Source organism: Hemitrygon akajei, chromosome 5 (genome assembly GCF_048418815.1).
Source record: "Hemitrygon akajei chromosome 5, sHemAka1.3, whole genome shotgun sequence".
In the NCBI taxonomy this organism is placed as follows: domain Eukaryota; kingdom Metazoa; phylum Chordata; class Chondrichthyes; order Myliobatiformes; family Dasyatidae; genus Hemitrygon; species Hemitrygon akajei.
The window spans coordinates 7,860,568-7,882,453 of NC_133128.1; the positions used below are offsets into that span (position 1 = coordinate 7,860,568).

The 21,886-nt window shown below is 44.2% G+C and overlaps 1 protein-coding gene across 1 annotated transcript in view; it reads right to left on the reverse strand.

Moving 5' to 3' along the window:
• The window catches only part of LOC140727467 (E3 ubiquitin/ISG15 ligase TRIM25-like), a 56,197-nt gene extending 37,265 nt beyond the window's left edge, over window positions 1-18,932 (reverse strand). The window contains exons 1-4 of the mRNA XM_073044794.1: window positions 18,321-18,932; window positions 6,459-6,554; window positions 1,748-1,978; window positions 385-407 (exon numbers count right to left, since the gene is read on the reverse strand). Coding sequence (XP_072900895.1) covers window positions 385-407; window positions 1,748-1,978; window positions 6,459-6,554; window positions 18,321-18,884 — 914 coding nt within the window. The 5' untranslated portion in view covers window positions 18,885-18,932. The remainder of the gene's footprint in view (window positions 1-384; window positions 408-1,747; window positions 1,979-6,458; window positions 6,555-18,320) is intronic.
• Between the last annotated feature and the right edge of the window lie 2,954 nt (window positions 18,933-21,886).

The window sequence follows — 21,886 nt, forward strand, 5'->3', positions numbered from 1 at the left end:
CGCACCCAAGCACAGGATCACAGAGAATCAGAGGGTTAAACAAAACCAGGAAAGTTATGAACAAGAGACAGAACAAAAGAGGAGGACTGCCAAAGTCTTGAATAACTCAGGACCTATTTTCAAAGTTCAAAAAACAGATTTATTATCAAGGTGCGTACATGTCACCATATCCCGCCCTGAGATTCATTTTCTTGCAGGCATTCACAGTAGGAACAAAGGAACACAATAGAATCAATGTAAAACTATGCATAAACATAGGCAAACAGCCAATGTGCAACTGAAGTCAAACTATGCAAAATACATCAAAAACAAATCATTATAATCAATAAATAACTGATAAATAAATCCCATCACCAGCAGCACGTTCCACACAATGAGACTCACCTTGAAAGAAGCTGCTTCACATCCTGTCAATAAAAAACAAGAAGTCAATTAAAATCAATGAAAAGAAGTGGATCTATAATTCAGCGCGGAGAACTTTCAGAGTGAGTCCGTGTCCCTAAATGAAGCAGCTCAGCTCTTCTTCTGAGGTTTTATGGTGGTTGGCAAACAGTTTGAAGGTGCATTACTGCCTTCTTCTAAATTGCAGTGTTAGTCAGGATATTGAAATCCTACATATTGTATCAAATTCTACAAGAACACCTGTATTCTGCACTACATATTTAAAGCAATGTTCCTGTCATCTATTGTGCAAAATATCATTAATGTTAAATTGTATTTTATTCCATGATAACTTTAAAATCAACCATCCCCTCTCTTAATTATACCTTGGACACCTCACCAGTACATGCTGAACCGTTTCTACTTATTACAAAGCTCATGCCTCCCATTACAGTATTGTGTTTCTTCGTTAAAAACAATGTTCTGTTTAACCCTGTGTGCCAAACTTCAATCTTGATACTATATCATCACCTCCTCTTTCCTGCATTCCTTGACCACCCCACTTCTTTCTGGATGGTATAAAGATACCTTCCTGTTCTCTCTTCATCCGATTTTCTCCACATTTTTGATTCCACTTTTAACAATGTTTTTCAATTCTCCTTTACTGTAATTTATTTGAATATTGCCATCTATTTATCTAGTTGTCTCTTCCCTAATTTACTCTCTTGCTCTTTCCCTCCAATACCAACATGTGCTGGAATCCACATAAAACACATACAGAGTCCCTGCGCTCTAAATCCAGATAAGGTTTGTATTGTCTCACACATAATGTCTGGTCCTGCCTCAGGATGGAAATCTTCTTGACTCCTGATAGTTGTGCTTGAAATAGACAATTTTACAACTCTCATCAGTCTCACTTCCTCCACCCTCTGTAAAGGTCACAGTCCAGCTGTCATTTCACCTGTACACACTGAGAAATCATCATGCATCCTCACCTGCTTTTTCAGGCACTACTAATCCTACCCCCTAATCTACCATTACCATTTTTGAAGCATCTGTGTATATTTATAAATATCCATAATAATTATTATTTACATACGATTCGACTATATTTTGATTTAAACTCACTTCTCTATTTTTCTGCCTCCTTTCAAATAATTTAAGATCTGTGGTGCTTCACACAGCTAAGAGGGCACCCTAGGAAAAGGCAGCGTCATAGCAGGTCAGTTGACCATGTCTGCATGCTTTTACGCACTGAGTTACTGCCACATGATTAGCTGATTAGATATTTGCATTAATGAACAAGTGTACAGGTGTACCTAATGCAGTGGCTACTGTGTGTAGATGGATGGATCACAATGAGTACCTGAATGAAGAAGAGAGGATCCTCCTGCACTTGACCCTGGGCTTCCTTGTCTATTATTTGAATTTCTTCCATTTTCTTCAACAGTGAATCAGAGGAGCTCTTGATCTGGCAGAGTGCTCGATTCTCTTCTTCATTGATCATCTTCAGTGCCAATTTTTCATCGTCTTCCAACTGCTTCCTCCATTCTGAGAAAGCTGCCGATAGTTTTTCCTTCATTTCCTTACTGTGTCTCTGAAGATCCAACCACAACAACAACTTATGATTTTAGGCATGAGAAATTCTACAGACGCTGGAAAGCTAAAGCAACAAGCACAAAAATGCTGGAGGAACTCAGCAAGTCAGACAACATCTATGCAAAGGAATAAACAGTCGACATTTCAGGCTGAGATCCTTCTTCAGGACTGGAAAGGAAGGGGGAAGAATTACAGTTATACAGTGTTTAAAATGTACTTGGACATTGTTGGGTTGGTCTATATAATTGTTATTTTCCATGTAGTTTAACTTTCTTATGTTTGTTTGTATTTTTATATAATTACCTATGCATACGTAATTGTTCAGTGTTTTTTTTAGTGGTTACAGTTCCTCTGTAACTTTCTGTAAGCTTTTTAGGTATCACATTACATGAATCAGGACACTTATTGGCTAATTTAAGTAATGAAATTTGAATAGTATGTTAGCAATTTGTTACAAGAGGTCCAAACCATGCTGGTTCAGTCTCTTGGTTCCTCCTTCCTTTCTCCTGCCACTCTTTCTCTCTCCGACACCCACCCCCATCCCCACATGTGCTTCATGTTCTTTTTTCATTTTGTTTTTGTAACATGTAATATATGTTCATAAGCTCATATGTTTATCAATATTCAACAATATCCTAAAACCTTGATATCCTTCACAATAGCCATGCAAGCTGATAGGCTTGTAAATAAGGTGTACAGCATGCTTTCCCTTATTAGTCAAGGCATCGAATTTAAGAGTCAGAAAGTTTTGTTGCAGATTTGTGGAACTCTGGTTAGGCTGCATCCAGAGTACTGCATTCAGCTTTGGTCATCCCCATTATAGGAAGCACGTGGAGAGTGCCTGGATCACAGGGAATGGGCTATAAAGAAAGGTTGGACAAACTACACTTGTTTTCACTGGAGTGTGGGGTCTGAAGGGAGGCAGGAGCAAAGTTTATAAGAATATAAAATGAGAAGATAGGCCATCAATATCTTTATTAATACGGTTGTGCTTGATATTGAGGGAGAGTGCAGAGAGCACAGCAGCATGCAGGCTATTCAACTGAAATTTATTTCATTTCATTTTAAAATCTTTTTACTAATTATTATTGAAGATTAACAAAAAAAGATACATTAAGTCAATGTGTCATTATATACAATAAAGAATTAAATTAGCAAATAACCGATTAACAAAGCTAAGCAGTATGTCAATAATAAGAGAAAATAAGTGTTAAGAATATGTTTTTTTTTCTGTTTTTTTCTAGCACCTCCGCTCCGTCCACCACAACAGACAGGATCTCCCAGTTGCCACCCACTTCAACTCTCCTTCACATTCCCATTCAGATATGTCCATACATGGCCTCCTCTACTGCCAAATGAGGCCAAACTCAGGTTGGAGGAGCAACGCCTCATATACCGTCTGGGTAGTCTCCAGCCCCTTGGTATGAACATCAAATTCTCCAACTTCTGGTAATTCCCTCCCTCTCTCTCTTCCCCTATCACACTTTCACTCTGCCTCCTCTTCTAGCTGCCTATCTCCTCTCTCATGATTCTGCCTTCTACTACACATAGTGCTTTCCCCTTACATTCCTTCTTCACCTCTCCGGCCTATCCCCTCCTTGCTTCCCCTTCCCCACCCCTTGATCTTTCCTCTGATTGGTTTTTCACCTACACTTTCCTCCTCCCCCCACCTTCTTTATAGGACCCCTGCCCCTTACTTCAGTCCTGACGAAGGATCTCGGCCCAAAACATTAACTGCTCCTTTCAACAGATGCTGCCCGACCTGCTGAGTTCATCCAGCTTGTTCGTACTTGTTGAAAATTCACATTTCTTTTTGCTTAGGGTGATTCCAGCCTGTTTCGGTTTCTCCAAGACAGCTTCCACTCAGTTGTCAAGTTCCTCGCTTCAGCCTCCAAAGATGCGTATACCATCCATGTGGCAGACTACTCATTCCAATCCATCCAAAATTTGACTCATCCTCATCTGAAAGACTTGAACGGCTGATGAGACGCCAAAAGGGAATCTCTTGAAGGCTTAGTGTCCATAAGGCATGATAAAGGTTGTGAGCTTCTGGGACTCAAGGAGTTAAATGGATCTGCCAGAATCCTGAGTATGCATCTAGTTTGGTGAAGGACTTTGCTGCACCCAGCATATTCAATGTGTGCTCAACAGAGGGCAGAATAGACATCTCCCACCTCACTGTGTTATTGGGTTTTGTTAGATGATCATTACAGATCCTCACTGTGGCATCTGGCTTGGGGACAGGAACAATACCCACAAACCATCAATCAGTCCATGCCCTCTAGTTAAGCTGCCAGGTGCCTCCATTCTCTCAAGTTTAGCTTTGACTTTGTTCCCATACCAATGGGACTGGTATACACCTCGCTGTAGTCAGACAGTAGAGCCTCTCTCCTGGCCTCAATTAGATAAAGCACTCATCTTTCAGTACCCCCAGGGTAGTGAACAATACAATTCTGGGTATTCCTCCTGTCACTGAACATTGTTTAGCAAATCCTACCTTGCAATGAAGTTAAACTTCTCGATGACATGTTGTGGTGAGAAGAGGTCCTGAACAACATAGACATCCTCTTTTAAGTGTTTCTCATTTTTACAGATGGAAGTAATAACATTCCTTTCACACTGAGCTGATGTTTCCCTGGTCCCATGAGCGCTTCCTTTGCTGGGATTAGCGTAATGCCTGTTTTCTTTTGTGAACAGATACTTGGGGATGACTCAGTGTCCATTTTGAACATCACTACCTCATTTTGCAAATGAACCACAGTACTCCAGCACTGTCTAATTGAATATAGTGCCCAAGGAAAGCTCTCTCTTTCTCTGAATCATGGCCTTCTTTCACCTCCTGAAAACCGTTTTTGAGTGAAACAGGCTTTTATAATGGCCAAATCTAATGCCTTTCACTTCTTTTACTAGATCCTTGATGCATCTCCTCCAGTTGGACAATTTACCAGCTCTTTATTTCGCTTCTCTGTTTTGTTTGAGCTAAGCTCTGCTGTCACCTCTTTCCGTAGTTTTCCGACTGCACCTTGTTTGTACCCTTCTTTTCGTACACCTTCTAGATTTACCTCAGCATCGTATCTGTTCCCAAGTTCTGCCTGCTGCTGATGAACAATCTCACTCTGCCCATCATAAAAACTTTCTCTAGTGTCAGATTTGCCTGCAACTGAAGTCTCTCTTCCAATTTGGTATCTAGTAGCCTGGCAACAATCCTGTGTCCAAAGTTGCACACGAAATGCCACAGGAACTCAGCAGGCCAGACAGCATCAGGTGTTGCTTTGGATTTCCATCATCTGCAGATTTTCTCGTGTCTGTCTCTAATGAGCTCATCTCTCAGATTTCCATATGCACAGTTGTCTGACAGGGCAGGCAATGCTGTGATGAAGTCATCTACACTTTCATCTGGCTCCTGTTTTCTGGAGTCGAACTTTGCCCTTTGCCACTTTGTTGTGAAATTTTCTTTGAAATTCTCCTGCACCATTTTATACTCCTTTCTTAGAGCATCTGTCAGTCCTAAACCATCCATGATGTTATATGCTTTGTCTCCCATGTAGTATATCAGTGTGCTTGCTTGATGCTGTTCTGAAGCCCAAGTGGACTGCTTGCAGTCCTAAATCTCTCAAAGTGTCTGAGCCATTTCTCAAGATCCCCTGGTTTACAGAAATACTATGGGGCATTTAAGAGGCTCTCTGATGGCCACCTGAATATGCAGAGGATGATGGGAGGGGGACCACGTGCAGGTAGAAGGGATTAGGTACCATTAGCTTAATCAGTTTGATACATCACGGGCCAACTGTCAGTCCACCTGACTCTGTGAGCACCAGGAAAGGCCAGGGTTTATGCTCCGATGTTCTGGCTTTATCAGAACAAATTCCTTCCTTCCTTCCCTCAGCCTCACTGTATTTCCTGAGTAACCTCACTAGCCTCACTAGTGAGGTTCAGAAATGCCCGGGTGAGTCAGGGCATCATGTCCAATGTCTTCATGGGGATGAACTGATCACTCCCATGGCAAACAGATGATGATCACAACATCATCCAGGATACAGACCAAGTGGTTCAGCTTTCCCATTCTCTCTACTTCAAGACCCAGCCAGCTCCATCATGGAAACAACCCTCCTCACCATTCAGCCGGTATCCATCACTAAAGACCCTCATCACCTGGGACATGCCCTCTTCTCGTTACTACCATCAAGGAGCAGGTACAGGAACCTGAAGACACACACAATGATTCAGGAACAGCTTCTTGCCCTCTGCCACCAGAATTCTGACTGGTTCATGAACAAATGAACACTACCTAATTATTCCTTTCCTTGCAATATTTATTTTGTAATTTGTAATAATTTTATATCTTTGCACTGTATTGCTGCCACAAAACAACAAATTTCACATCATCTATGTCAGTTACAATGAACCTGATTCTAATTCTGATATCCACCGCTCCAAAGAAAATCCTCTTTAAATCCAGTTGTGCATGTTTTCCCTACCTTTACTTTGATTTCTGATTGCTTCAGATCTTCCTGTTCACGTGACCATTCTTTCTGAATCGTTTGAATATTCTCAACACTGTTCTTCAACTTCTCCTGGAAAATAAAAAAAACAGAAGTATCTCAGTCGGCAAGTTTCTCTGGGGGAACTCAGAATGAAAGCTGGCACACTCTTGTGTGATCCTTTGAGGACGCCGCCATTGAGACGAGGACAGCATGAATCACATCTTGGTAAGATGGCAGTATGCTCAGATGCAGCAGCTTCTACGGAGCCAACCAAAGGTGTTACTATCTTTTTCAGGCATTTTTTTTTTTTTACAATCAGAAGTCCCTGCTGGATTTTAAGAACTTAAGGTAACGCAGGTCTAGCCCAGCAGTGACTTGCTCATTGGCGGAGAATCTTAAGGAGCTGGACAAGGTGCAGTTCGTGCTGTTGCCTGCATCAGAGAGGCGTTGGAGTCAGTGTGTAAAGACGGTGTACAGTCTAACAGTGAGCACTTGTCTTAATCACTTTTTTTGTGATCAAAAGGCCCTGTTGGACGTTGGTAACGTGGTATATAGAATGTCTGGTTCAATGGTTTATTGGCGGGCAGCAGGGGAATGAGGCCTCAGATTAGGACTCAAGCTGTGATATCTCCTGTCTGCAGCTGTCCAGGAGAGAGGCACAGAGGTGGTGGGGAGCAGCATCCATGTTGGCAGTGTCAGTGCTGCCCCTAGTGTTCATTCAGCAGAAGACAAGCTGTATTGTGTTTGAATGTAGCCTGTTGCAATATTCATGGACTCAGGGACTTGGACTATATATCTTTTCTCATGACTATATTTTACTGCTGTCTTAAATGTGTGATATGTGCCTTGTGCCATTTATGACTGTTGATATTGTGTGCTGTACCTTTGTCCTGGAGTAATACTGTTTTGTTCAGCTGTATTCATGGGTATTCATGGATGGTGGAATGACAATTAAGCTTGAAATTAGCTTTCACTATTAAAGCAACTAATCTGCATGCTGTTGAAAAATCTAATGATGAGAGTGACACAGGACTAAGTAGCCTTTAGAGTTACAGTGTGAAAACAACAACAGACAAGCAATATGGCTTACACTAGAAGTGAACAGCAAATTAATGAAAATGGAATTGGACACTGACTCAGCTGTTTCAGTCATCCAACAAAGTGAATGTGATCGGCATTTCAAAGATACTAAACTGAAGCCTGCAGGTATCCAACAAAGGACTTACACTGGAGGAAAGGTAACTCCGGTGGGAATGGCATGTGTCACAGTGAAATACAATAAACAACAGACCAAATTGAGCTTGTATGTGATAAAAACAAGAGGGCCAGCATTGTGGGGTAACAAGTGGCTGAGAGCACTACCATAAGACCGTAAGATACAGGAGCAGAATTTGGCCATTTGGCCCATTGATTCAGATCCACTATGTCATCATGGCTGATTCAATTTTCCCCTCAGCCTCAGTCTCCTGCCTTTTCCCTGTATCCCCTCATGCCCTGACCAATCAAGAATCTATCAACCTCTGCCTTAAATATACATAAAGACTTGGCCTCCACAGCTGCCTGTAGAAACGAATTCCACAGATTCACCAGTGTTTGGCTAAAGAAATTCCTCCTCATTCATTCTAAAAGGACACCCCTCTAATCTGAGGTTGTGCCCGTTGGTCTTAGGTTCTCTCACCATAGGAAACATCCTCTGCACATCCATCCTATCAAGGTCTTTTACCATTCGATAGCTTTCGATGAGGTCATCCTTCATTCTTCTGAATTCCAGTGAGTACAGCCCCAGAGCCAACAAACACTCTTCATATTTCAAGCCATTCAATCCTGGAATCGTTTTCGTGAACCTCCTTTGAACCCTCTCCAGTTTCAGCACATCCCTTCTATGATAAGGGGCCCAATACTGCTCACAGCACTTCAAGTGAGGCCTCACCAATGCTTTGTAAAGTTTCAACTTTACATCCTTGCCTTTATATTCTTGTCCTCTTGAAACCAATGCTAACATTCGCCTTCCTCACCACAGATTCAACCTGCAAATTAACCTTTAGGGAATCCTGCACAAGGACTCCCTAGTCTCTTGGCACCTCAGTTTTTTTGAATGTTCTCTCCAATTAAGAAATAGTCAATCCTTTCATTTTTTTCTACCAAATGCAAGACCATACACACTTCCCGGCAATGTATTCCATCTGCCATTTCTTTGCCCATTCTCCTAATCTAAGTCCTTCTGTAGCCTCATTAATTCTTCAAACCTACATGCCCTTCCACTTATCTTCATATCGTCTGCAAACTTTACAACAAAGCCATCAATTCTATCATTCAAATCATTTACAACATTAAAAAATTGGTTCTAACACAGACCCCTGTGAAACACCACAGGTCACCAGCAGCCAGCCAGAAATAGCTCCCTTTATTCCCACTGTCTGCCTCCCACCATCAGCCACTGCTTTATCCATGACAGAATCTTTCCAGTAAAATCATGGGCTCGTAGCTTGTTAAGCAGCCTCATGTGTGGCACTTTGTCAAATGCCCTGTGAAAATCCAAGTACACAACATTAATCGATTTTCCTTTGTCTATCCTGTTTGTTATTTCTTCAAATAATTCCAGCAGATTTGTCAAACAGAATTTACCCTAGAGGGAACCATGCTGACTATGGCCTGTTTTATCATGTGCCTCGAGGTATCCTGAGACCTCATTCTTATTTATCAACAGCAACATCTTCCTAAGCACTGAGGTCAGACTAACAGGCCCATACTCTCCTTTCTCATGTCTCTCTCCCTTCTTGAAGAGTGGAATGACATTACCAATTAAAATTTGATTGAAGATCCATCCACAATTTGCATGCCACATCCTCTGCAATAGATTCAACAGAGAGTGACTTAAAAAAAGTACTTGATGATGCCACAGCAGTGTTCAAGGATGGTTTGGAAAAATTAATATAAGAATCAACCAAATCCCTCTGCCACCACCATCCTCCGTCTTGCCAAACTGGTCCTCATCCTCAACAATTTTTCCTTCAGCTCCTCCCACTTTCTTCACATTCAAGTAGGAGCCATGTGCACCTACAAAGGCCCAGCTATACCTACCTTTTCATTGGCTACTTAGAACAGTCTATGTTCCAAGCCCTTCTCACTAATGCTCCACAACTCTTCCTCCACTACATTGACAACTGCATGGATGCTGCTTCATGTGCCAAGCTGAGCTCATCAATTTTATCAGCTATGCCTCCAACTCCCACCCTGCCCTTAACTTCACTTGGCACATTTCTGATACCTCCATCTTCTTTCTCCATCTCTCTATCTCCATCTTTGGAGACAAACTGTCAACTGACATATTTTATAAACTTACCAATCACCATGGCTAACTTGAATAAGCTTCTTCTAACCTTGTCTCCTGAAAAATTGCTTTTCCCTTTTCACAGTTCCTTCATCCCAGGATGAGGCTTTCCTTTCCAGGACATCAGAGACAGAACCATTGATGCAGCCCTCACCCAAACATCATTTCCCAAACATCCACACTCACCCTATCTTAACATAGAAACATAAACACATAGTAAACCTACAGCAAAATACAGGCCCTTCGGCCCACAAAGTTGTGCTGACATTTCCTTACCTTAGAAATCACGAGGGTTACTCATAGCTCACTATTTTTCTAAGCTCCATGTACCTATCCAAAAGTCTCTTAAAAGACACTATCGTATCCACCTCCACTACCACTGCCAACAGCCCATTCCATGCACTCACCACCCTCTGAGTAAAAAATTTACCCCGACATCTGCTCTGTACCTACTCCCCAGTGTTAGGGGTCACCCTAAATTGGAAAGGGGTCCAGGAGAGACCCTATGAACTGTGCTGCTATTAAGAGAGAGAGGGGGAGGCATCTAGCACAATGAGAGAGAGACAGACAGAAACTGCTCACAAGAATGGTGTTATGGTTCCTCTGCTGATTGTTCACCTTTCTCCAAAGTCACTTGCCTGCCTGTAGAGAGTCCGCAGAAAGAGGATGGCGGAGCAGGTTAATGGACAGCTGGTGTCGGCAACATGTGGAGATAAAAAGCAGATCTACTGTTACACAGACAGACACACCAGGACACACCACGAGGCACACACAGTGTCGGACACTGAACGAGCTTTGGGCACCCACGTGAAGGTGGGGTTTTGGAGGATCGATTTGGGAAAATCGAGCAGTGGCTCACAGTGTGAAAAGGTGTGACCGGTGGGGAATTATTTGTGTGTCCACCCTTCCCTGGGTGATAATTCCACCACTGAAGGACAGTTGTACGTGTTATGGTCACAGTCGGTGACTACAACAGGATTTCGGAAGACAATGGGAAGGTCGACGGCAACAGCTCACCTCTCACCTCTCTCTCTCTCTTTCCAACATTACTCCACGAACTACCTTGAACTGAACTGAACTCTCTTCATCGCATCGTAAGACTATTCATTTACCCCTAGGTTTGAAAGAGCCTAGTTTCATTCCTATTTCCACACACATATGTATCTATATCATTGCTAACCTGTTTGATTTATTTGCATTTATATTACTGTATTGTTTAGTTTACTAATAAACACTATTAGTTTATAGTAATACTAGACTCCAGAGTTTTTTCCATTTCTGCTGGTTTGTTAACCCAATTACGGGGTACGTGACACCCAGCACCTTAAACCTGTGTCCTCATGTGGCAACCATTTCAGCCCTGGGAAAAAGCCTCTGACTACCCACACGATCAATGCCTCTCATCATCTTATACACCTCTATCAGGTCACCCCTCATCTTCCGTCACTCCAAGGTGAAAAGGCTGAGCTCACTCAACCTTTTTTCATTAGGCATGTTCCCCAAACCAGGCAACATCCTTGTAAATCTCCTCTGCACCCTTTCTATGGTTTCCAGTAGTGAGGAGACGAGAATTGAGCAGTTAACCATGTGGGGTCTGACCAGGGTCCTATATAGCTGCAACATTACCTCTGTTATGAGTGATGGACAGATCTGATGGACAATGGGGTGCAGAGTTAACCATTTGCCCCCCCCAAGAACTACAAACTATTGCTGTTGCTATGCTGCTATTGAGAGAGAGAGATAAAGCCCAGGCGAGAACATCTGCTACAGATAAGAGGGGAGAGAGACTATTGATTTACTGTATTATGACTCTTCCTGGATTATTTACCTTTCACTACAAGGACTTTACTTTGCTCGTTAACATTCCTCAGGAGATAGGAGGAGTGGCCTGATTTGATGGACACAGTCATTCAGAGTTGATGGATAGCTGAGATCCCTTGAGTGGCGATAAAAGACAGATCTGGAGAGACACCCTTCAGACACACCAGTGGACACTGACTGAGTGTTGGGAACCCACAGAAAGGTGGGGGCTTCGGAGACCGAACCAGGAGATCGGTCAGTAAAACTCACAGTGTTACAGCAGGGCGGGACTTGTGTGTGTGTCCACTCATGCCAGAGTGACGAGTCCACCACAGAAGAACGGTCTAGCTGAAGACCAGAGGGATCATAACTGAATGACCACAACGACACGACGGATTAAGAAAGCCACAAAAGGTTTGCTTGCCGCAGCAGCTGTTGCTGTTACATCTCGCTCGCTCTCTCTCCAACGATTTCAATACAACAACCATAACTACCTCAGCATTTATGAACTGAACTCTATACTTTCCTATGACAATTCATTTACCCCTAGACATCAATAGAGCTTGTTTATTATTGATTATTTTTATTCCTACACTTTTAGGTTTATTATTGCTAACTTGTTTTATATGTATATTTGCATTTTTGATACTGTATTGTGTAGTTTACTAATAAACACCTTTAGTTTGGTACCACCAGACTCCAACGGATTCTTCTTTCTCTGCTGGACAGACACCCAGTTACGGGGTACGTAACACCTCTCAGCTCTTAAACTCAATTCCACGATTGATGAAGGCCAATGCACCGTATGCCTTCTTAACCACAGAGTCAACCTGTGTAGCAGCTTTGAGTGTCAAATGGACTCAGAAGCCAAGGCCCCTCTGGCCTGGCAAGAGTCTTACCATTAATGCTATATTCTGCCATCATATTTGACCTACCAAAATGAACCACCTCACTCTTATCTGGGCTGAACTCCATCTGCCACTTCTCAACTCAGTTTTGCATCCTATCAATGTCCCGCTGTAACTTCTGACAGCCCTCCACACTATCCACAACACCCCCAACCTTTGTGTCATCAGCAAATTTAGTAATCCATCCCTCCACTTCCTCATCTAGGTCATTGATAAAAATCACAAAGAGTAAGGGTCGCAGAACAGATACCTGAGGCACACCACTGGTCACTGGCCTCAAAGCAGGATATGGCCTGTCTGCAACCACTCTTTGCCTTCTGTGGGCAAGCCAGTTTTGGATCCACAAAGCAATGTCCCCTTGGATCCCATGCCTCCTTTCTTTCTCAATAAGTCTTGTATAGGGGACCTTATCAAATGCCTTGCTGAAATCCATATACACTACATCTACAGCTCTATCTTCATCAATCTGTTTAGTCACATCCTCAAAAAATTCAATCAGGTTTGTAAGGCACGACCTGCCTTTGACAAAGCCATGCTGACTATTTCTAATCATATTATGCCTCTCCAAATGTTCATAATTCCTGCCTCTCAGGATCTTCTCCATCAACTTACCAGTTATCAACTTATCAACCATTGAATTAAGACTCACTGGTCTATAACCTCACTGGTTCAGGGCTATCTCTACTCCCTTTCTTGAATAAAGGAACAACATCTGCAATCCTCTGGAACCTCTCCCATCCCCATTGATGACTCAAAGGTCATCGTCAGAGGCTCAGCAATCTCCTCCCTCACCTCCCACAGTAGCCTACGGTACATCTCTTCAGGTCCTGGCGACTTATCCAAATTGATGCTTTCCAAAAGCTCCAGCACATCCTCTTTCTTAATATCTACATCCTCAAGCTTTTCAGCCTGCTGCAAGTCATCACTACAATCACCAAGATTCTTTTCCATAGTGAACACTGAAGTAAGGTATTCATTAAGTACCTCTGCTATTTCCTCCGGTTCCATACACACTTTCCCAGTCACACTTGATAGGTCTATTCTTTCATGTCTTATGCTCTTGCTCTTCACATACTTGTAGAATGCCTTGGGGTTTTCCTTAATCCTGCCCACCAAGGCCTTCTCATGGCCCCTTCTGGTTCTCCTAACATCCTTTTTAAGCTCCTTCCTGTTAGTCTTATTTTCTTCTAGATCTCTAACATTACCTAGCTCTCTGAACCTTTTGTAAGTTTTTCTTTTCTTCTTGACTAGATCTATTACAGCCTTTGTATACCACAGTTCCTGTACCCCACCATAACTTCCCTGACTCATTGTAAAGTACCTATGCAGAACTCCACACAAATATCCCCTGAACACTTGCCACATTTCTTCCATACTTTTCCCCGAGAACTTCAGTTCCCAATATAAGCTTCCAATTTCCTGCCTGATAGCCTTACATTGATCGCTATCTCCAAAATGCTCTCACACTGAGAGATCTGACACCTGATCAGGTTCATTTCCCAATTCCAAATCAAGTACAGTCTCTCCTCTTGTAGGCTTATCTACATATTGTGTCAAGAAACCTTCCTGAACACACCTAACAAGCTCCATCCCATCTAAACCCCTCGCTCTAGGGAGATGCCAATTGATATTTGGGAAATTAAAATCTCCCATCACAACAACTCTGTTATTATTACACTTTTCCAGGATCTGTTACCCTATCTGCTCCTCAATATCCCTGTTACTATTGGGCGGCCTATAAAAAACACCCAGTAAAGTTATTGACCCATTCCTGTTCCTAACCTCCACCCACAGAGACTCCATAGACAATCCCTCCATGACGTCCAACTTTTCTGCAGCTGCGACACTATCTCTGATAACAGTGCCACGCCCCCACCTCTTTTGCCTCCCTCCCTGTCCTTTCTGAAACATCTAAAACCTGGCACTTGAAGTAACAATTCCTGTTCCTGAGCCATCCAAGTCTCTGTAATGGCCACCACATCATAGCTCCAAGTACTGAACCACGCTCTAAGCTCATCCGCTTTGTTCACAATACTCCTTGCATTAAAATAGACACTTCTCAAAGTTTGTCTTAACGCGTCCCTTCCCTATCACCTACCTATCCTCCCTCACACACTGTCTCCAAGCATTCTCTATTTGTGAGCCAACCACCTCTTCCCCAGTCTCTTCAGTTCAGTTCCCACCCCCCAACAATTCTAGTTTAAATTCTCCCCAGTAGCCTTAGTAAACCTCCTCGGCAGGATATTGGTCCCCTTGGGATTCAAGTGCAACCCGTCCTTTTTGTACAGGTCATACCTGCCCCAAGAGGTCCCAGTGATCCAGAAATCTGAATCCCTGCCCCCTGCTCCAATCCCTCAGCCACGCATTTATCCTCCACCTCATCCTATTCCTATTCTCACTGTTGCGTGGCACAGGCAGTAATCCCGAGATTACTACCTTTGCAGTCCTGCTTCTCAACTTCCTTCCTAACTCCCTGTAGTCTGTTTTCAGGACCTCTTTCCTTTTCCTACCTATGTCATTGGTACCAATATATCCCATGACCTCTGGCTGTTCTCCCTTCCTCTGCAGAATATCTTGGATGCGATCTGAAACATCTTGGACCCTGGCACCTGGGAGGCAAACTACCATTCAAGTTTCTTTCCTGCATCCACAGAATTGCCTGTCTGACCCCCTAACTATTGAGTCCCCTATCACTACTGCCTTTCTCTTCCTTTCCCTACCCTTCTGAGCCACAGGGCCAGACTCTGTGCTAGAGGCATGGCCGCCGTTACTTCCCCCAGGTAGGCTGTCTCCACCCAACAGTACTCAAACAGGAGTACTTATTGTCAAGGGGTACAGCCACAGGGGTAGTCTCCAGTACCTGACTCTTCCCCTTCCTCCTCCTGACTGTGACCTACTTGTCTGTCTCCTGTGGCCCTGGTGTGACCACCTGCCTATAACTCCTCTCTATCACCTCCTCACTCTCCCTAACCAGACAAAGGTCATCGAGATGCATCTCCAGTTCCCTATGCGGTCCCTTAGGAGATGCAGCTCGACACACGGGGTGCAGATATGGCCATCCAGGAGGCTGGGAGACTCCAGGACTTCCTACATCTGACACCAAGCACTGAAAACTGCCCCCACACACATACTTCCTCCTTTCCACAATTAACACAGGTAGACCTACCTCGCCTCGTTACGACCTAAGCCCGTTAATGCAAAGGCCTACCACTCTGCTACCTCTCACTCTGCTGCCCACTCCGAACGCTGCCCGCTGGATATGGCGGTCTTCTTTTTAAACCTTTCCTGTTCTACTGGCTGACGTCACGTGCCTGCACAGTCTTGCCTCTATTTTACCCCGAGTAGTGAAATGCCTTCGCTCCCGCTGCCAAAACAGTGTAAGAGTTCCTCTTGTCCTTACCACCACCCCATGAGCATCAAGATTCAAAACATCATTCTCTGCAACTTCTGCTATTTCCAAAGGGATCCTACATTCCAACCCACCCCCCCCCCCCGCCCTCCCTCCACGATTCCCTTCTCCATTAGTCCCGTCCCACTAACTTGCCTCCCAGCACTTACCCCTGCAAGCGGCCAACATGCTATAACTGCCCATTCACCTCCATTCAAGGCACCAGCTGTCCTTTCAGATGATGCAGCACTTCATCTGCAGATCTCCTGTGGCCGGTGCTCCCGAGGTGGCCTTAGTGAGACCTGTTGTAAATTGGGTGACCACTTCATCGAGCACCTCCACTCCATTCACCAAAAGCAGAAAATATTGGTGGCCAAATATTTTAATTCTGATTTCCGTTCACGTTCCATCATGTCAGTCCATGGTCTACTCTTGTGCCACATTGAGGCCAACCTCAGGGAGGACAAGCAACATCTTACATTCCAACCGGGTAGCCTCCAACCTGATGGTATGAACATAGATTTCTCCATTCAGTAAAAATATACTTTCTATCCCCTTCCCCTCTTCTTCTTTTCCACACTCTGGTCTCTTACCTTTTCTCACCTACCAATTACCTAATCCTGGTGCCCCTCCTCATTCTCTTTATCCTATGGTCCTTTCTCCTCTCCTATCAGATTCTTTCCTCTCCAGCCCTGTACCTTTCCCTGGCTTCAACTGTCACCTTCTATCTATTGTCCATCCCCTCCCCTACCTTTATACTCAGGTGTCTTCCTCCTTCCTTTCCAGTCCAGAAGAATGGGCTCAGCCCAAAACATCAACTCTTTATTCATTTCCATAGATGCTGGCTGACCTGTGGATTTTCTCCAGCATTTGTGTGTACTGCTTTGGTAAAATAGTGTTAAATGAAAATGCCACACCCAAGTTCTACAAAGCCCATCCAGTTCCTTATACAATCTGTGATAAGTAACCAATGAGCTAGATCCCATGGAGGCTGAAGCTATTCTCTCCAAGTTGGAGCAGAGCCCATGGGCAACGCTAGTGGTCCCAGTAGCCAAGAAGAATGGATCTGTCAGGATCTGTGGTGATTTTAAGCTCGCCATTAACCCAGCACAGGAAGTAAATCTATACCCTCTGCCCAGGATCAAGGAACAAATCTTTCAGGAGGGTAACACTTTAGCAAAGTGGACTTAGCTGAGGCCTACCTACAGATGGAGATGGAAGAAGAGCCCAAAGTGTTTTTCACCATTAACACTCACAAAGGGCTTTATCGCTATAATAAGCTTAATTTTGGGAAAGCATCTGCACCTGCACTCTGGCAGAAACCTATGGACCAGGCACTTGGTACTACCTGGATGACATCATTGTTACCAGTAAGGATGACAAGGAACATCTCCATAATCTCAAAACAGACTTAAAAAGATGAGAAGATTATGGGCTCAGTGCATGACATGACAATTATGAATTCTTTAAAACAAGCATTGCTCAATCTGATCACACCCTTGATGCACAAGGATTATGTAAGTGTGCTGAGAAAATTCAAGCAGTGCTGGATTTCCCAAGACCACAGGATCAAGCCACTTGCCATGCGCTGTTCAGGATGCCAACACGTACAGAAGGTGCCAACAGCCTCTCTATTCCTGGGAGTAGACTTCATCTCCTTGGAAGAGGAGTCATGTGAATTTTGCTGGACACAAATGCCTTGGTAGTAGTGGATGCCACTACAAAGTGACCAGAGGTGTTCCCAGTAGCCTCTACTACAATCTCACACACTGCTGGTGTGCTGAGAAGCCTCTTCTCAAGGACTGGTGTTTCAAAACAATTTGTCAGTGACAATGGACACACCTCACTAAAACTATAAATGAAGTAAACACATTTATCCCCGGGTTCTTTGTGTTTTTCATTCAATTAGTTTTATGTTTTGGAGTTACAAAACATGGCACCCACATTATATTCAGGCTCCATACTCAGCCTGATGGAGCCACACACAAAGGTGGGCCATTGTTATCCAGACACTTGGGCACTGGAGCACGCCTGATCCACAACATCTGGATCCCCAAATACATGTGAAGACAGCTCGGGTGATTCCAGTGTTAGAGGAGTGGCCACAGCTGCGTCAAGTTCAACAGCCCTGAGAGCACCTTAAAGCAGGTTCCACGTAGTTATTTATAGGGTGTGCACTCCCCACGATCCCAGTTTCTGTTTTACTTTCCTAGTCTGCTCCAGCCAATTCTTGTTGAACGTGTCGACAAATCCAGGCCACGTCCCCAGCACCTGCACGTAATCTGAGCTGATGGTGAAGAGGACATTGGATGGCCAGACCAGTGGCTGAAGAAGTGCAATTAACTTCCTAATCCTAATGCTGACGTCTGGGACGCAGAGGCTAGGAAAGTATTTACTCTTGTTTCCCGTTTCTCCAAAACCGGACTCACCTTTAGTTTGTCCTTCGCCTGCTCCAGACTGAGGGACTTGTGATTCCCGACGATGGTGCAGGACACGCACACACACACCTCGTCTTTCTCGCAGTAGAACTCGAGGGCCTTCCGATGACTTGGGCACTGTCTCCGTGTGAGGTCGGCTGTGGGCTCGATCAAACAGTGCTCTTTGTAAATCTGCTTCGTCAAGTGCGGTTGCAGGTGGAGGGAACAGAAGGAGGTTTCACATTTGAGGCAGGTCTTCACGGCCTGGGTCGGAGTGTCGATACAGTACTCACACATCACGGGGGCCGTCTGGGCAGAAGTGGCAGCGACGGGCGGGTGCCGGTTGTATTTCTCCACGATGTTCTGCAGCGTGTGGTTTTTCACGAGGCTGGGTCTGGGGCTGAAGGCCTGACGGCATTGAGGGCAGCTGACTTCACCCTGAATCTCTGGATGGCCCCAGGCATCGTTGATACATTTTGCACAGAAACTGTGCAAACAGGGCAATGCCACGGGGTCCTGGAACAACCCCAGACACACACTACAGGTCAGCTCTTCTGCTAACACCCCTGTCTCCATTCTTCCTACTCGGAGAGAGAAACTATTTTGTTCAGGAATGCATAAACAGACCAGCTATTGCAGGAAGTGATTCTACTTCCCTTCAGTTTCAGGGTTTGTCTGAAGTTTAACCCTTTGCATTCTGTAATAATGGAGTCATATCACATATTAACATGCATATATGTGGAGGTTGGTTTGAGAGTCATCAGACCATAAGACATAGGAGCAGAATTAGGCCATTCAGCCCATTCCATCATGGCTGATCCTGGATCCCACTCAACCACACACACCTGCCTTCTCACCATATCATTTGATGCCTTGACCGATCAGGAAACGATCAAATTCTGCCTTAAATACACACACGGACTTGGCCTCCACTGCAGTCTGTGGCAGAGCATTCCACTGATACAGTATTTGGGCTAAAAAAAAATCTTCCTTACCTTTGTTCTAAAGGGTCACCCCTCAGTTTTGAGGCTTTACCCTCCAGTTCTGAATAGCCACATCCACCCTATCACATCCTTTCTACATTCGGTAGGTTCCAATGATATCTCCACGCATTCTTCTAAATTCCAGCAAGTACAAGGCAAATGTTCAAGGGATATTTGTGTAGAGTTCTGCATAGGTACATTCCAGTGAGACAGGGGAGTTCTGGTAGGGTACAGGAACAGTGCTTTACAAAGGCTGTAATAAATCGAGTCCAGAAGAAAAGAAAAGCTTACAAAAGGTTCAGAGCGCTAGGTAATGTTAGAGATCTAGAAGATTATAAGGCTAACAGAAAGGAGCTTAAAGGAGCCATGAGAAGGCCTTGGCGGGCAGGATTAAGGAAAACCCCAAGGCATTCTACAAGTATGTGAAGAGCAAGAGGATAGACGTGAGAGAATAGGACCAATCAAGTGTGGCAGTGGGAAAGTGTGTATGGAACCTGAGGAAATAACAGAGGTACTTAATGAATACTTTACTTCAGTATTCACTATGGAAAAGGATCCTAGTGATTGTAGTGATGACTTGCAGCAGAATGAAAAGCTTGAACATGTAGATATTAAGTAGGAGGATGTGCTGGAGCTTTTGGAAAGTGTCAAGTTGGATAAGTCGCCGGGACCGGATGAGACGTACCCCAGGCTACTGTGGAAGGCGAGGAAGGAGATTGCTGAGCCTCTGGCGATGATCTTTGAAACATCAATGGGAACGGGTGAGGTTCCGGAGGATTGGAGGATTGCGGATGTTGTTCCTTTATTTAAGAAAGTGAGTGGAGGTAGCCCAGGAAATTATAGACAAGTGAGTCTTACTTCAGTGGTTGGTAAGTTGATGGAGAAGATCCTGAGAGGCAGGATTTATGAACATTTGGAGAGGCATAATATGATTAGGAATAGTCAGCATGGCTTTGTCAAAGGCAGGTCGTGCCTTACAAGCCTGATTGAATTTTTTGAGACTGTGACTAAACACATTGATGAAGGTAGAGCAGTAGATGTAAATGGCTTGCCCACAGAAGGCAAAGAGTGGTTGTAGATGGGTCATATTCTACATGGAGGTCGGTGAACAGTGGTGTGCCTCAGGGATCTGTTCTGGGACCTCTACTCTTTGTGACTTTTATAAATAACCTGGTTGAGGAAGTGGAGGAATGGGTTAGTAAATTTGCTGATGACACAAATGTTGGGGGTGTTGTGGATAGTGTGAAGGGCTGTCAGAGGTTACAGCGGGACATTGATAGGATACGAAACTGGGCTGAGAAGTGGCAGCTGGAGTTTAACCCAGATAACTGTGAGGTGGTTTATTTGGTAGGTCAAGTATGAAGGCAGAATATAGTATTAATGGTAAGACTCTTGACAGTGTGGAGGATTAGATGGTCTGAGTCCATAGGACACTCAAAGTTGCTGTGCAGGTTGACTCTGTGGTTAAGAAGGCATATGGTGCATTGGCCTTCTCCAACCGTGGGAATGAGTTTAAGAGCCATGGGGTAACGTTAGAGCTATATAAGACCCTGGTCAGACCCCCTTGGAATGCTGTGCTCAGTTCTGGTCACCTCAAAGAAAGGATGCAGAGGAGATTTACAAGGATGTTGCCTGGATTGGGGAGCATGCCTTATGAGAATAGGTTGAGTGAACTTGGCCTTTTCTCCTTGGAGTGACGGAGGATGAGAGGTGTATAAGATGACGAAAGACATTGATCATGTGGATAGTGAGAGGTTTTTTCCCAGGGCTGAAATGGCTAACACAAGAGGGCACAGTTTTAATGTGCTTGGAAGTAGGTACAGAGGAGGTATCAGCTAAGTTTTTTTAACGCAAAAAAGTGGTGAGTGCGTGGAATGGGCACCAGCAACAGTGGTGGAGGTGGAAACAATAGGGTCTTCTATATGTTATCCCCTTCATTCCCTGAATCATCCTTATGAACCTCCTCTGGACTCTCTCCAATTACAACACATCTTTTCTGAGATATAGAGCCCAAAACTGATGATAATACTTCAACTGTGGCCTGACTAGTGTCTTGCGAAGGCTTGGCATTATCTCTGCTTTTATATTCTACTCCCCTTGAAATAAATGCCAATGTTGCACTTGCCTTCTTTACCACAGACTCAACCTGCAAATTAACCTTCTGGGAGTAAACACAAAGTACACTGCAGATGCTGTGGTCAAATCAACACGTACAAACAAGCTGGAGGAACTCTGATGAAGGGTCTCGGCCCAAAACGTTGACTGCTCGTTTCCACGGATGCTGTCCAACCTGCTGAGTTCCTCCAGCTTGTTTGTACATGTTGAACCTTCTGGGAGTCTTGCAGGAGGACACCTAAGTCCCACTGCTCCTCTGATGTTTGGATCTTCTCGCCATCTTTCCTGTTCCCATCCCCCTGCCGAATTAGTTTAAAGCCTCCCAATCCTCAGAGATACTGACACGTAGGAACATTCCACTTCTGGTCCCTCTGTGATGACTAGTGTATTTTTCCTCATCATACCCTTTCTGAAGTCCACAATCAGTTCTTTTGGCTTACTGATGTTGTTGACGGTGGAGCAACAATGGCTGGAGATTCT